Raw genomic sequence first — 18027 nt, forward strand, 5'->3', positions numbered from 1 at the left:
CAAAAAGAGATTGGGATTGAACAACAATGCTACCCACTGTAAATGATTATTATTAGGGTATGTCTTTACATTTTGTCATGTTCGAGCTTAGAGCTGTCAAAGGATAAGAAAAAGAAGGGTCTAGTGAGAAAGGATGACAGAGGAGAGGGTGAAATCTTAGAGAGGTCAAATGAGCAGGACCAAGACACAAAGCCAGATCTGGTACAAGTGTCAACAAGAGACACTTATTAATAATTGCACATATATATATACACAATTTAATTAATATATAATTTTTTTTATACTGCTTTATCCTGTACAGTGTTACAGGAAGCTTGGAGTCTATTCCGGGAGACTTCAAGCACATGGCAGTGTACACCTTGGACAGGATGCCAATTCATTGCAGTGCAAGCACACACACACTATACTCAATTTGGGAGTGCCAATGAGCCTGATCTGCTTGTCTTTGGACTGTGGGAGGAAACCCGAGTACCCGGAGGAAACCCCACCAAGCACAGGGAGAGCATGGACACAGACCCCGACACGGGATTCAAATTGAAACCTGGCGCTGAAAGGCCATCGTGCCGCCCAAAAGTAATTCAAGGTAGGAAAACCAATGAACTGGCGATATGGGTGGTCAAGGCTTACTGAAGCAAATTGGGGAGTTAAGGCTATCCTGTGTAGTCCGACCCAATAGTGTAGCTTAAACTAAGGAAAAGGTTAATGCTGGTTGTGGTAGAAAGGTGTCAGAACACACAGTGCATTTCTGTCTTGGTAGCAAAGTGGGCACCTACTCAGTACTAAGCACGCGGTCATAATGTTGTGGCTGTTATATTTGTACATAATATACAGTACACGAAGGGTTTAAAACGCAATGGCGGCAAGACTGAGAGAAACACATGTCCGCGCGCGGATTAGCCCGCAGCTCGTGCTCCTCCTCTGCATGGAGTTTCTGATCACATGACCGAAAGTGGCTGATTTGGGCTCGCGCACAGGGAGAGTGTTCCAAAAAAAGGGAAAAGGAAAAAAAAAGAAACCAGCCCGCATTTCTCTAAGTCTAATTTTTACCCCAACTTTTAATTACATTTCCTTTCAATCTTATTCCAGAGCTTTTTAAATTATTTTTTTTTACATAATACATTTTCCTTATAGTGGTAGAATTTAGGTGCACGAAGTTTAATAAGCGGCCGACATGGAAATTGGGAAGCTGGAACCGAGCGGCGGAAAAGCCACACCACGGCGAGCGTGTTCAGTTCTCTAACGAGGACAACCGGCAATTCTGTGGGGAAGACGTGGTGGATTTGACGACTTCTTGGGACATTCTGCCTCCTGTTTGCTCTCCCGAGTTTTTGATTCAAAGTTGAGGGGGCAAAATGGCGGCCGATTCCGTGCAGGTACGTAAAGTTAAGATTTCTGTCTCCAAACATACTCGGTTTCTTATTAACAGCGCCTGTTTACAATCTTTTGGGTTTACATTAACGGTAAAGATTTTATTATGGCTATTTTTGTATTGATTTTAGATAGCTTAGAAGAGTTTTCCCATTGGAGATTAAGGCCTGTAGGAAATACCTGCCGCATCCCGAATGGCACAGCGTTCCCTACATCAGCCTCTTACATATTGCGAGTGTTAATGGCGCTGTGCAGCCTACAGAGTACACTTTGTGTCCAATACAGAGCCATTTGGGATGTAACCAGTGAACTAGAAAGCCAACTGTTGATTCAGGCTTAAGAGGGAATTTGTTTTGTTGTTGTTCCACAGTGTGTTTGTAAATTATTATTATTAAAGTCAAATTAAGGTGTTAGTTTTTTAATTATTTAGAATTGTGTTAAACAGTGAAACACACGTGTAGCCTAAATCTGTGATGAGAAACAAATTACAGCCTAGCACAGAACACTGATTTTCTGTTTCAGATTTTCTGTACGGATTTCTCTTAAAATCTAAATTCTGTTAGTGAACGATAGAGAAAATAATGTGATCTCTAGTCGAAGGAAAATCTTACTTATCAGGGATTTTGACAGCAGAACTCCATGCTGTCCCACCCATAAGCTGTACTGGCTGATTCTTTATGGCTGAGGTAATGTTAATGCTGCAAAGCCCTGGATACAAAACACACACACACGGTTTCTTTGCCTCAATCAGATTCACACACATTTACCTCTGCAACTAATTTGGGCTTGATTTCCAATCCATAGCAATTAATACCAGCTGCCTAATGAACAGGCGTATCAGCTTTCACTTGCCTGTTCCTAAAGCATACCTAACATTAAACTGTAACACTTTACTTATGGAAAGTAAATTGTCATAATTAGTGAACATAAACTATTAAAGACGATGAAAATTAGAATCCAACAATCGTTAAACATTTAAGCTTAAAATTAATATTATTTTAATTTAAGGAAAACTGTAACATAACTGCAGCCAGTTCACATCTCATACAAGAAATAACCAACAAGGCATAGAAGTTAAAATAATAATAAAACAAATCACAATGAGAAAAGGTTAAATTTAAGAACAGAAAAAGTTAAAAAACCGTGTTGTACAATTTTGAGATTAAAAGAAAACTGTTGTGTTCATGACACTTAGGTGTTCAGGAAGTGAAATGCAGAGTTTATGGCTGTACTGAAGTCTAAGAGTTTCCCCCTGTGTATTACTGTATGACAATCGGACTGAGCCATGCATATCACTAAGTTAATCAATAATATTTAGAATATACAGGGAAACACCATTTAAAAATAACAGCCTCCCTAAATCTGTCAAAGAGACCTACAGAGGCAGTGTAATGTGAGACATGGTTTGTGTGTATGTGTGTGTCAGAATTTTGTTGATACATTAGTAAGTGGTGAAGTCGGGGAACTCAGGCCCAGGTCTATTATTAGTAACATATCCTGTAGCACATCATACCGCCAGCTCCCCTCGAAGCTACTGAACAATGTAAGAATACAAGAAAAGCTCAGCTGTGTGAGTCATTGTGAAGGTTTTTTTTTTATTATTATTTTTGCCCCCAAATTCCCATTACAGCTCCACTGATTTACATCAGGATGTAGGCTTTTGATTTAATAATACACATTATTTAATTTAATGTTTACTGACTACTTTTACTACTTTTACTAAGGGTTTTTTTTTTTTAAGATAAAGAAAAAGTTTTGATTAATATACAGTGGGGTCAAAAAGTCTGGGACTTTAAATTAAAAGTAGTAAAAGTTTATGTACAATATTGATCCTGAGATCTCCTTTGTACAAACATATAGCTTTTCCATTTCTTCTGTCCTTTCATTGAAGTGCCAGAAGGTTCAGATCACACTCCAGTGTTTTTCTTAATCATCACTGGTGGTTTTCATGACACCTTGGGTGCTCGCTTGGCATTCATATTAATTTTTCTGGGATTTTATTTTTCACCCAGGTTTTTGTTGATAAAAGAACTAATAAATGCATTTTCATTTTCAGTCTCAGACCTTTGGACCCCACTGTAATGTTATACATTACAACATATGCTTATGGCTTCGTTTAAACAGGCCTTTACTGATAAATTCTATGATATGCATCTCAAACAAAACGACCATGTGCAAATATAAGAGCTATTATTATAGACTAAATGTAAAACCTGTCAATAAACATGAACCCTCTCAACTCTTAAGCTCTCAAACAAGCATGCGCTGTGCAGACAAAAGGACACACCAGTATTCGGTTTCCAATCTTGTATTAGATTAAGATTTTATCACGATTCCTAATGTAAGAAATATATTGAATTTCTCCTTGAGGGATGACAAATGATACATCTTTCTTTGATTATTGGAATCATCAGTACGTATGTATTCTTGATAAACTGTATTATTTATGGTAAAGACTGACTGAAATAATAATGTTAGAAAGTGTTAGCTAGGTGAGTTTTTTCATTCACATGCTGATTTCAAACTACCTTGTTAACAAATGGATGTTTCGTGTGGTACTTTAGTCTCAGTAAATGCGTCTACGGCTCCAGAAAGTGATTAGGCACACACCTATCTCATTTTGCATTTAAATTTCGACTCTCAGCAGTGCTAGCTAGAGAAGTAGAGGACGTAGAGAGGCTTTGCAGAAATAGTAACTAAATGGTTAAGTAAATAATGGTTACTGCTTTTATCATATCAGCAGTTTTACATTTTACAGTATTGTTTAACCTGCTTCGTCTGATTGCTAACGCTGTAGATAAGTCACCTTGTGGAGCTTTCTCACGCAGGCACTCACTCCAGATCGTTTCCTCTTCAGGTGCTCTGAATAATGACCAAACCTGAGATGGTTTTATGCAGTCTTGATTTGTTTTCATTTTTTTCTATTGTGTGTTGAACAAAACGTGTCATTCACATGTCAGAAAGTAAGATTTATCTTACTTTCCATTACTATTATTGCATTAGTTGGATTTTTTTTAATTCTGTTATATAATTTTTTAGGTATTACAGTACGTATTTGCTTTAAGATAAAGGTTGTTAGTAATGCATCAGTAACAATTTACACATTTTAGAATTAATGAATCCACAATGCTGTACAATACATCAACTACAGGATAATTCAGTAGTCCAGACTGAGCAATTTTGAAACGCATTTGATTTTTAATTGAGGCAGATTTTAGGCAGACTCTATTCTCTATTACATAGTTGTTTTTAAGAATAGTGAAATATTTTCACTTTGATTTATAAGATATTTTCATATTATGCATATAATATATTTTTATTTATAAAATATTTTTATTATGAAATATTTTTATTTTCTGCCAAATTGGTATTAACACATTTTGTACCGTTGCCTGGCTTCAGCCTTCCAGCAAATCGGATGCCATTTACCGATACCAGTGGCCACTTTTGGTTAAAATGTCCCATAACAGTGACAACATTCACATGAGACGAAAAAATGCCAGCTGTGCAGATGTATATCACTGTCTCTGAGAAAGATCAGATATGCCGTTTGTTAGACGTGTTCACTAACATTTCAGGAGAAGGTTTAACAAGTTTTATATTTAGTTTTTGCTTGTAAGTGCCTTTACATTAGCATTTAACTAGATTTAATTTATTTCATAAAAAGGTTTTTGTTGGGCTGTGTACATATTAAATAGGTTACTGTATAGAATGCTAAAACACCTTTTGAAGCTGTTATTTGTTGCAAAAAGTTACAGAAGGAAATTCCTTTAAAAGAACAAGCTTTTTTTGTTGTTGTTGTTTACTATTAGACCTGCTGTTTGGTGGTTTAAAGGCTATACATTAGCATTGCTAAGTGACTTATTGTTGACTGCAAAAACTTTTGTTGTCAGATTTAGAAACAGTTGTCATTTCATTAGAGTTTTACAAGTTGCAGCCCACGTGTTGTTTGTCATGCAGTGATGCTGTAGTTATAGGCATGTGTATATAATAAAGTGCGTTTTATACTTGACACGTAAGTGCACTGCGGTAATGAGAGCAGCATTGTTAAGATATGATTAAAAACGTTCAACTAGAGGATTGAAAACACACTGAAAAAAATCTGCTGGACACACTGAAGACCAACATCCCCATTTGTATTTTAACATGGGGGGGGGGGGGATAAAAGTTAAGTTATGGGAGAACCAGTTATGTAAGTACTCAGTAACTGTCCAGTATACAGTTTGCGACCCATGTCTGACACAGTGTGGCACGGTGCTGTACTTCCCCTGATATTTACAGTGGTATTGTGCTTGGATCATGATGTGCATGACGCTCCCCACAACTGCAGAACACACGTGGCAGCCATCTTGCATTCTTGAACACGTAGTTAAACGCAAGAGTAATCCATCTTTAACAACACTACAGGGCACCACAGCTGAAGCTTAAACTTAACTGTCTTTCTGTGTCCATGGGTTCAAAGAGACAGCTCTGGACATAGTTAGTGATGAGGATGGGGTTTATTCTGGGCCTTAGAGACAGACAGAGAGATTTGAGCCCCAGGACAGGAAACTGTGCTTATGGTTAAGACTGATGGAGGCCAGGGAAATGAATTATTTCATGTTCTTCTGTGGGTGATTTTGCGTGTGTTTGTGTGTGGTATTCGAATGGTGCTAATCTATCATTCAGGAGCTATTATGGAGGTCAGAGGGCTTATAACGTAAATCATTTTTTGCTAAAGAGAAAGAAGAAAATACAGGCTATAGGTCATGTTAATAGATCATGTAAACATTAACGTTAAAGGTCACAACCATTTTTTCCCCTAAAGAATAACATTAGACAATGGCTTTGTCAAATAACAAAGACATTAATGTTTAACTTTGATCCCAAAATTTTTTTTTTGATTTTGTGGTTTTTAAAATTACCTAGATGGCATAGTATGTAAATAAAATCACTTTTTTGTATGGAAAAGAGTGTCTTAAGGAACAGCTGAATTTTTGTTTTTTGCAGAGGCAGTAAAGTTCTAGTGAGCAGTGTAAAATTTTAAACAGGTACCAGAGCAGTATCACTGTTCGCCACATTCCTTGTGATTGTGTGTAGACTACTATGTTCTCTGATAACTCCTGCTTCTAATAGGAGGTGCTGATAACATTGTAACACTTGGGGTGTAACAGGTACACACAGTCATATTTGTAGCATTTGGTACTGACAAAGAACATGAAGTTCCCACTGCATCTTTAGAAAATGTGGAAGTACGCAGCAGGAACAGGGCCGAATTGGAAAAATATGCCTTTGTCAGTTTGTACTACTTCCTTGCCATGTTCCTGTCAGGTTCTCCGTGTGTCTGTCATGTCACGTCTGTCCTATCGTGATTTCACAACATCTGATGAGATTGAACCTTGTTATTACTATGTCTAATAAGACGGCAGTTTGCTTTCACTGGGCACTTATCACATGCTTACTATGTTGTCACTGCATCTGGTGGGTTGGTATAAATACACCATCACATGAAGCGCTTTTCATGACATGAAGTCATGGTCTGAGGAATTGAGTCCTGTATTCATACTAAATTCTTTGAATGTGAATTAGATACGTGGTCATGATGAGAACTACAGGAAAGTAATGTAGTATGATATGCTGTCTTTTCACATCAGTTAATTCAAATAAACAGGCAGCATGTCTCCAAGGATCTGTAGCAAGAAATGCCATTCATACAGGTTTGAAAATTTAGATAAACAATTGTATTTAAAATATGATTTAGTGTTTCGTACTGAGCTGCAATTAGCCGGTCAGAATTAGATGATGTGGGAAACTGGATGTTGATGTATTGCTGTCAAAATGCTAGGCAGCTAATCTGATGTATCTTTATTAAACTGCAAACTGTATAACCAGAGTTCAACAAAAACTAATTGAAAGGTAAGAAGTATTACTTAGTTTATTTATTAAGCAATTTGTAGTCATGATAATTTAATGATATATTTTTTTTAAGTTGTACATTTCTCATAAACTTGAGTGTTTGTTTTAAATTGCTTCTCACAATACTTTAATGAAAATTTCAATACTTTCACAACACAATGGTTTACAGTAGGTGTTTTTTACATGAACCGTAATATTCCACTAATTATGGGCTGTTCCTGCCCTGATCCAGCCTAATGGGAATAAATTTTCATTGCGAACGATAAGGGTTTATATATATATAGTAGGTAAATAATAGCCATGTAAACACTTGATCCTATCTTTTCGCTCTTTATTTTTATTTTTTTATAAATGGTACCTTTCTTTACATATTTGCCTGACGTGGGGGTATGTATGTACTTTCCCATGTGTTTACTTGTATCCACTGGGTCTCTGACTGAGGAAGGGGCTGAACTCTTGTATTCAATCACAATGCAGAACGGTTGGTTTTTTATTATTTAAATTTTTTTTGGAAGTGGGGGAGAAAGGAAGCCTAACCCAACAGGCCATGGTGACGTAGCACTGTCCTGAAGGTGGCTGTGCATGCTTCAGTACCAAATGCTTCCATAATCACCTTTGTCATTCTTAATTGGATTGAGTTGAACCTTTCAGACCAAAGAAGTTAATTTGTGAGTTACAGCCGAAATAAATGTCTTTAATCAGTTTTCATTTTAAACATTCATTTTGAAACTTCTAATCCACATTTAGCCCTTTTTTCCAAACAAGGTGCTAGTTTTGGTGACTAATCTCAATTTGTTGTGCATTTTATCCACTATACGCATGTACATGCATACTGAAGAGAGGTTAAAATGGAGCTGAACAAATGCTGTATCTTCTAAGCAGCACTTTCCACACACTCAGAATATTAAAAAAGCTTATCTAACTGTTCTGTGTTAAAATCATTAGCTGTGTGCTATAGTCTCTGAAGGATTTGGGTGATAAAATATGGTCTCCAAGGACAAAGTAGGAAGTTATTTTCATACCACTCATTTGGAAAGTTCAGCAGTCTGATTATATAATATTATTAAGTATTGAGGCACCAGGCAAGTTCCTAAAAAGAAAAAGTTTTACTGTTTTCCCAGACTCACGCCAGCACCATGTCAGTGGAAAGATGGTAACTACCTCATTCAGGTTTTTTATTACTGCATGAGAGAACAAGAAGCCACACTATAAATCAGCTACATTTAAAATGTTCTTGTACGTCTGGTCTCACTGCGGCTCGTTTAAAGAAAAAAAAAAAGAAATGTGGCGTCTGACCCACTTCCACCATAATTTCCTCCTGTCCCTTATCTAGTAACTGAAAGTCTAGTCCACTAGGCCGGTGTTACAATATTGAAGCCGTTTTGGCGAAACAAAATGACTATGATAACCTTTTCACCATTGTATGCTTTTGCCAGCATGAACTCGTCTCTAGAGTCAGCATCCATGTGTCGGTGTGTCTTATAAAGCACTTGCTATCAACTGTCACCCGTCAGTGTGTTTTCACTTCTGGGAGTAAATCATGAATATTTTGATGTATTCAGAGACTTTTCTCAACTCTGTGCCTTTTACCATAAATAACCCAAATTCAGGTAACAATAGCGTTATTGACAATATGTCAGTATGTCTACAATCTGACTGCAATCATTCTAATTAAGATTCCAGCTTCAGAGTTTACACGGATGCCAATCCGATGTTCTGTACATGCTCAAAATATTTAATCAGAATGTAATTTTTTGACATACGCAAATCTGGTCTACCCACTATGAAGCGTTTAATCTGCCAGGAAAATAACAGAACTTAGAGGTTAGGTTAGACTAACCATCTTTTCCGAAATATTCAGCCTTCTGCGTTATGATTAGTTAAAAGAATTCATTCTCATCAGTGGATGAAAGACATAGGGGGTGAAAGTTTGAAGTAACGACAGGTAAGACAGTTGTTTTTACAGAGTTTACCAATCAAGGATTGAAAGCAATATTTCCTTCCTGGAACTTGTCACATCAGGACTATATTTATACTAACTAGAGAGAAAGGATCAGATCATTTGTTTACATAACTGGTGATTTTCATCCTAAGTAAATATTAGTAAACACCCAATATGATATCATTATACCAAGTGCCAATTTGATTAAAATTGCGATTCTGTAACTATTATAATTTTATGATTGGAAATTTTTTCCCCCAGATTTAGTTAAAATTTTAAACCTCGCTTAAAAAAAGGGTTAAAAAAATTAATTTAGTCCAGCCCATTCTTTATAGTTTTTTTTTTCTAATTATTAGTTTTAAAATTAGTTTTCTAATTATTAAAAATTTGTTCATCCCTATTATAAATGTAAAAATATTTTTTTATGACTTTAGTCAGTGTGGCGATATGTATATCATAATTCGTAACTGAATAGATTTTGCCCCATCTCTTATTTTTACCCACTGAATGGATTTTCTAAGGTTTACACCACCCCTCTCACTCCAGTAGAAAACTCATTCTAATTGGGCGGGGGCAGGTCAGACTCTGCACATCCTTTTAAAATTACATGACCATAAAGCAACATAAATTGTGTCGGTTTTTTTTGCTTTTTAATGTGACATGCAACAACAAACTTCAAAATTAGCCAAATAAATAAACATTTTAAGGTTAATCTGGTTGTTCAAGTGTGCAGGACATTGTGGTCAGAATCAAACACTTTAAAAGTCATGTTTACAAGTAACCCTACACCAGACACTATTGTGTTTCTGACTAATTTCAAATAAATATTTACTACTTTAAAGCAGTGGAGAAAATGGGGCAGCAGAGTGACATTTACCAAAAAAGCACTCACTCAAAAGTAGTGTTAATCAGTCTAATGTTGGTGAGTGACGTTGAAAAATTTTTTTTTAAACATGATGACTCTGTATTACCTTAAATTGTGGTTAGAATGACAGTCAAATTTTTAATCCTGTTTAACTCCATGGTCTGTGTCTGTGTCGCTGCCTGCGGTGCTGTAGACGTACTTTTATTTGAATATTTTTAGCAGGCCGCCGTATCCATTTTAGTGTCTATTTTATGTATAAAGATGTCTTTGTTATTCTGTGTATGAGAGAGATACATGGTACTGACAGTGGCCCTGGCTCATTCAGCATCCTTTAGATCTACCAGTTTACACCAGTGTATCATCAATATCATGTACAGTCATGATTAGAATATTTTAAAATCACGAATTCGAGTTATTATAGAATTTTTTTTATGGTTTAAAGTCCTAAAGGTTGAACTTTTTAAAAGATCTGATTGACACTGCAAAAAAAAAAATCACCCTGCCCATTGTGAAGCGTGGTGGTGGTGGCATCTTGTTTTCACCTGGGACCGAGCCTTTAATCAAGTGGAGAAAATCACAGATTGCTCCAAGTACCAATTCTGTTTTGACATGGAAAAAATTTACTCTTAATTTATGAGTTGGAATCACCAGGACCCACCTGATACGATATCATCACAATACCTAGGTGCAGAATGGATTTACATTGTGATATTTTAAGTATTACACTACAACTTTGTAAATATCTGGATTCAACAGCCAGGTTTTTATACTTACTATATAGTATATTGCTATACATATAGCATAGTTTTATATAGCATGTTTAATATATAGCATAGTTTTATTTTTTATTTTTTTTATTGCTACAAAGCTAACTAGCTCCTAAGACAAGGCTGATTTCAAAATTGCTTTCCAACTCCTGATAAATGGCACTACTTGGTGTGTGAGACTTGTACAGGAAGTGTACAGCCCAGGGTACCAGCTTTCCATTTAATGCTTCAACTTGGAACACAGAAGCTAATGGAGATGATAAAGTGTAGTGAAGTGGAAATATAAAGAGAAAGCTGTGAGACTTGCAGGACTGTCCACCACCTTCATGATTTGTTCTTCTCACCTTTGGCTACATAGAAGCAGTAAGAATTTAAAACCACATTCACCCGTTAATTACACAAGCTGTCAGTTTCTAACTGTTGCTTACAAGTTCTGCCAGCAGCAGCCGTTGGTTATTTCAGCCAGTCATTAAAGGATATTTGTTGGTGAAGCAAAATACCTGGTTAAGTAAAGAAAGAAACCATAATCTTCCATTATCTCTTCATAACAAATGCTGTTTGTGGAACTGTTGTATAAAAGAAATATCAGATATTGCTTAATTATGGTCGTAATCCCTGTGCTTTGCTTTTGAACACACCCACCTTCTTTATAGTTGCTGTGGAAGGCCAGTGTGAGATCCTGCTCCATGGCAGCAGCTTAACAACTGGTCACAGCCTGAGGATTTATTTAGAACTGGATGTGCCCGTGACTTTGTTTGTGTAGAATTTAATAGCACACTCGTGAGTACAATTTAAAAAAATGTACAGCGCCATCTGTTGAATTTTGGAATAAACTTAAATGTTTACGTGTTACTTTGAAGTGCCATGAATGCATTGTTTGTAAGATCTATTATTATTATCATCATTATTACTTAAAAAAACTATATATCAGTGTGTTTTTCCATTTAAATTTTAATTCTTCCCTTTCTCTTTGCGATGAAACTAAGTCTATATGCTGCCTCAAGTTTGGCCAAATACACCTGTGAAGACCCCATAATTTCTCCAGTTTTTATGTGATGCGTGCACAAGTAAACATAAAATTTCTAAAAACGTCTTGATGTGTTCTATTACTCATTTTGCGTTATATCTTGCGTCCCCCAAATAATTGTTTGGCAAATTTCTTAAATGTACAGACACAACAACTTTCCAGTTTTTTATATATATATATATATATATATATAAAGTGGTGTTTAATACGGCCTACATGTGATGCGGAGAACCCTCCCTGACGCACAGTTACCTTTAACACTGCGATTTGAAGGAACACATGTGAATACAGGTCCATACATACAGGGATTTTTTTTGCATTTGCTCAAGATTAAGTTCCACCATCCCAAATAAACCAAAAGTGATTAGTAGACTATTGAGGTGTGTCTAGTAACCCATGAAGGAGCTCCTCCTTCTCTTGTGGTTTCTTGTGAATGACTTTCACTTGCCAGGTTAAACTTAACCTGCTTTTCAGACTAGGAGTCTCTCATGGGAGTGTGTATCGCACAGGCTGTTGCGCTAATTTCAGAAAAAGCTGTCAACCACGATTAGGTACAGGCTTATCCACCAGGCTTATCAGGACACGATTAGACACTGTATGGGCCAGTCTCAAAGATTTACTGCCAAGCTTGTAGTGGAAATGTTACGTGATGGCGTCTCTGGATCTCGTCCGATAAGCTCGTTTGCGTGACAGATGAGTGTTTGAGATTGACAAAATCCTGCCAAAGCCTCGGTAAGAAATAAGAGATATTGTTTCATATTGGAAAGTAATGTTGACATTTTCACTTGTGTGTTTTATTTGATAACAATTGGCCTAGATATTTCAAGATTGATTTTTTAGGATGATCCTGAAATCATAAATGATCTTTTAAGGATAATTGTTTGCATGTCCTTTGTATAGAAACCGTCAAAGGTGACCAGTTGAACTGGTCTGATCTTTCTAGTCATTTCACACCTCAAGGGGGGGAAATTGGATATTTCAGGCTTTAAACATATCCAAGCGGATCAATAAGATTTAGGGTAATTAATCAATTAAAGTACAAGAAGTATGTACAATAACAGCCCAGCAGGTTACGACACATTAAATTCACAAATGCAAAGATTTTTCTTGTTGCTTTAACTGTTTCAGCACCTGTTAATGCTTATTACGTGCACATACAGTGCTTGAGTCATACTCTGTACGGTGCTCCCTGTAACTGACAGTGAGGGAGTGACTTGAATAACTTGACTGATTTGCACAACAGTGAGTAGTCACTGTGAAACGCCACGCCCCTGCACAATCTACAGAAACTCAACCGTATCTCAGCAAAGCAGCAGAATCTAGAGCATAGGTGATAATGTCTTGTCTTTGACTGTGGAGGATTATTTCCTCTGCACTGGCCGCAGCCTGGTACCAGTACTGATTTAAATGGTTAGAAATAAAATTTCAGTGCAACCAAAACATACACCTGCTAACATGTGTCATAGAGTCATATCGGACAAATCAGAAATGACTAGCCCACCGGAAACGTGAACAAAGGATGCACATTTTGCACATTTTCCTTAACCAAAAATAGCAGAGTTTAAGGCTATATTCACATTGCCAGCCTGAAGTGATTCAATTCAGATTTTTTAAATGTATTTATTTTTTCTCCCATCTAACGTGAGAATTTTTTTTAAAGCCGTCTGAACACCCAAATCTAATTTTTCAGATTGACCCCTAGTTGCTTTCATATATGGATCAGAAAAACATCCGATATGTGGTTATGTGACTTGAATGAGAATGGTCAGACCAAAATTCATGTTACTTTTTTGCCTCTGCACATGTATAGGGCGTTGATGCCATCAGTCAGCACCAGCGATGTGGGGATTTTATGCAAGTGCTAGAAAATAGCTGATAAAACAGTTGAAGCAAGGCACCTGGCTTTTCTTCTTGTTATGGATTTCAAGAAACACGCCGGCTAACTGCTTTGCCGTCCTCCAGAGCAATATCCCAAGCATATTGTATTTTTGCTAAAATCAAGTTTGTTGGTTGAGATAAATGAGCGGTCGCACAAATGTAACATGTTTTAAAGATCGATGTGTGCATGTTCGCCGTATCAGAGGATGATGCATCCACATTAGAGTCTCATAAAAGTCACTTGTAATTATGAATGTGACGCATCATGACAAGCAAATGAGATAAAAAAAATTGAAATTGAACAATGTGGCTTGTGATGTGATTGTAGCCTAACTATCAATAGTTGATTAGTTATTAAGGGTAATAAAACACATTTTCTATAGCTGTAGAATCCCAACAAATTCCTTATGTGACATAAATTAGTCAAACCCTAACAGTTTAAACAAGCAATAATGTCTAGTGTTGTAATGAGCTGGAGCTGATCTGTGGTCCATATGGATCTACTTAAATGTGGAGCACGGAACGTGAACCACCGATTAATTGTAAAGTTTAACCCTTAAAGTGTGGAATACAATCCTACCTCCTGTTCTCACCTTCTCCATTATTCACGTAACAAGCCTTTCCAGATAGGGGAGGATCCTTTGACCTTGGAGGACTTTAATACGAGGAACTTTCAATCTTATCTTAGACCGAAGAAGCTACTTGGATGAGTAGTGAAATGTATCTACTGAACAAAAAAAGAAGTCCAGTTGACTCAACTTCCAGATAATCTCACCTGGATGCCTGAGAATCTTGACAGGCCGTGTGAAATAGTTTCTACTGCTGCCGCATTGCTTTACTTATTTGCACCATTACAGTATATATTTTGGGCATTAAAAAAAAAACTTTTGTGTTTTGCACACACACAAAGTTCATTTTTTCCTCGTGTGCTTCTTCTTACCCTTGCTTGCTTCTGTGCTCTAGGGATGCCGGATAAAAAAAATAAAATAGCTTGACAGTATTAAAACTTGCCCACTCAGATAAAATACTACTACTTTCTAAACTTATCTTGTATTTCTGCACATATCGTATTTTAATAAAATTAGCCTAGTATTTATTACTAGCCCAAGGCAGTGTATAAGTTAATAGACGTGTGAGCTACGGAGAATTATTATTAAAAACAAACGTCAGTCATTCATTCATTCATTTATCCATCTTCTATATTGCTTATCCTGGAGGGCTTGAAGCCTGTCCCATGAGACTTAAAACATGAGATGGGGTACACCCTGGGCAGAGTGCCAGTCCGTCGCCAGGACAAAAACACGCAGCGTCTTAAAAATGAAAATCAGTGTCAGCAAGTTTTGAGCTCCTGTGCTTGTTTAGGGTTTTTGCAGATTATGTGTAAAAGTCGTTATTTTACGGTTGCCTTTTTTTTTTTTTTAACTTCTATCAATGTTTAACCACAGAAATACTTGAAAAAAAGGAAATGTAACCTTAACCATATATATTTCTTTTTTAGATTAAAAAAATGGAGGCATTTTAAATCACAGCACTTCCACCCTTCTCTGTGATTTCATTCATTTGGCCCAGGGCCATCATGTAACTTGGAATAACTGATTTGCAGGTGTGTGTCTGTGTGTCTATACTGTATATACAGCATTACAGCCTTGAATGCTGATAACACAGGCAGAGTTTACAGTTTGATTATAAATTTTGGATGATTTACAACAGGGGCTTGTTCAAGGTGTGTGATCCGTCTCAACCAAAAGTGATAGGAATAAACTTTGAGGATGACACGGCTCTAATGATGACCCCAATCTCATATATGTCTCATACGTATTATCTGTTTAAAGAAAATGCTTGACCTGAACAGTGAACAGCTAAGTCTTTTTTCTTTTTTTCCCCAAATGCAGCAACTCATATCTTCCTTGTAAAATTAACAGCATGCTTTACAAACTTGGCTAGAGCAATTACAAGCTCTTTCCACCCGTAAATCCCATGTTTCCCAATGTCGATGTGCTTCAAGTTGAAGACTCAAAAAAAAGAAAAAAAGTACTTTATGGGTTTATATAATTTAACAAATGACTACTCTGACATTGTCTGTTTGTTTTTTCCTGCTAATTCCTCGGGGTGGACAAACAACATCCAAAAAACTGTAGCACAAAAAGACATGTTTAGGGAATAAAAATAACAGTCTTCATTCATTTTACTTTAATCGTTTTATTTTCATATGGTCAGTCTCACAGTTGTTCCGGAGTGATTCTGGGGAAACAACACAAAAATACACCCTGGAGGCAGTGCGGGTCACCATGCATACACATGCACACCTAGGGGCTGTTTAGAGATGTCAGTCTATCTGCCTGCATAATTTGGGAAGTAAAAGGAAATCAGGAAACGCCACACAAGCAGTAACCTGAGCTCAGGATCAAATCCCAGAGCTGTGAGGTGGCAGCACTAGTCTCTGTGCCACTAATGAGGCAGCAAAGTGATTCAGGATAATTTACTGTATGTTGCAGCAGTTATTTTAAAGTATTTTTGTATGGCATAGATAATAACCAAACAAGCCACCCGATTCTGTCGGAGATCCGATTTAAGGTTAAAGCTGATCAGTAAGCGGCTTCGTCTTGATTCGCAATGACCCTTTCCTAACTCTCGTCCTCTCCCACTCTCAGGGTGATGCCCGAGGTCACATGGTTTCAGATCGTCTGAGCATGATGGGACTCAGCATGGACCTGTCCGATACCTCAGTGCAACAGAAGCTGGATGAGATCAAGGACCAGATCAAGCGCGAGCTCCGCAAAGAGCTCAAGATCAAGGAAGGAGCGGAGAACCTGCGCAAAGCAACCACAGACAAGAAGAGCCTGGCTTACGTAGACAGCATGCTGAAGAAGAGCAATAAGAAGGTGGAGGAGCTGCACCAGGAGCTACAGGAGCTCAACGCCCACATCGTGGTCAAAGACCCTGACGAGCTCAAAGGTAAACTTTTACTTTTTGTACCAAGGGATGTACAGGCCACCAGCAAAATTTGCAGGGTGTTTATGTTCCTAGAGCACCTGCGACAAACACTGAATTTTGCTTCCAGAAAACTTTATTACCATTTAAAACTTAATATATTACCCTTTAAAAAAAAAAGGTAAACCCTTATATACTGTAAAGGATTGTACTGTACTGCTTTGTCTCTCAGCGCTAGAATGTAACATACAGATGTTACCCCTATATGTACTCTAATTCTTGCAAGCACTTTTTTTTTGTGGTATGCGTTGTCATTTTCTTTGGTATAAGTATTGTTTTTTAAATACAGTAATAATTCACCATCCCAAGCTGCATTTTCCTCTACGGTTGCTTTGTGTTCTCTCTACAGTATTTACAAATGTATGTAGTATTATATTTTATATGGAAATTAAGATTAATTTACATTAATATTTATCTCACAAAATTAGTAAATTATATTATTTTTAATAGTTTAGCGGTAAAACACATGAAAAATTATATATTGCCACGAAAAAAGCCATTAAAACGATTGCAGAGGTTATTTGCGGTTTCCGTGAAATTGTGGGGGTTTCCGAAACAATTGGGTTCTAAAGAAAAACCTGCAAATGACTGAGGACACGAACTCTGAACCACGATTTTGCTGGGGTTGCTTGTACATTTAAATTGATACCAAAAAAACAAGGAATGAAAAAAACGGTCGTACAAAAGAGCATGTCTAAAGTACACGTCTATAGTGCTGTGTTTGTAAAGAGATAATAGAAAGAAAACTCATCAATCTGATTCATAGTCCCTCATTCATTAAAAACATTAATTAGAATTAACTGAATTACTGTAAATAATTGCCTTGTACTACTTCAGTGCTTGTAGTTACAAGTATACAGCATCAGGGAACAGTTTTCTCTCTCTCTCACACACACACACACACACACACGCGTGCACACAAAGTTCTCTCTTTCTCTGTCCTTTCCCCCACTCTCCTTTGACACAACCTGTTCAAAGTGGCAATGTGTATGTTTCCCTGCAGATCATGTGAAATTAGTGATAGCAGAACAATCAGGTACAGGTGCAGTGGAGCATGATGGACATGAATCACTAAACACTTGTACATAAAAATGGCTATTCAAATATCCAATTTAAGGAATTCCAAGTCTGGCTAAACGGTACCTTGTCTAATAGGATATTTGTACGTCGTTGCTGTGGCATGATGAATCTGACATCACAAATAGTTTGTCTGATATCCAAGCTACCATTATTTAGTGGTATCTGCCTGTTACTGGAACTGACTGTAATGTATATTGATACACATGATGTATTA

General features: G+C 36.9%; 1 protein-coding gene across 2 annotated transcripts in view; it reads left to right on the forward strand.

The window, feature by feature from the left end:
• The first annotated feature begins 950 nt into the window (after positions 1-950).
• Positions 951-18027, forward strand: part of pkn2b (protein kinase N2b) — a 44539-nt gene continuing 27462 nt past the window's right edge. The window contains exons 1-2 of one of the 2 annotated variants that reach the window (XM_053498690.1): positions 951-1373; positions 16394-16697. In XM_053498690.1, coding sequence (XP_053354665.1) covers positions 1353-1373; positions 16394-16697 — 325 coding nt within the window. In that variant the 5' untranslated portion in view covers positions 951-1352. Of the gene's footprint in view, positions 1374-12403; positions 12597-16393; positions 16698-18027 lie in introns of those variants that run through there. The other variant, XM_053498691.1, reaches the window with a different exon arrangement.

This window comes from Clarias gariepinus, chromosome 6 (assembly GCF_024256425.1).
Source record: "Clarias gariepinus isolate MV-2021 ecotype Netherlands chromosome 6, CGAR_prim_01v2, whole genome shotgun sequence".
NCBI classification, from domain to species: Eukaryota; Metazoa; Chordata; class Actinopteri; order Siluriformes; family Clariidae; genus Clarias; species Clarias gariepinus.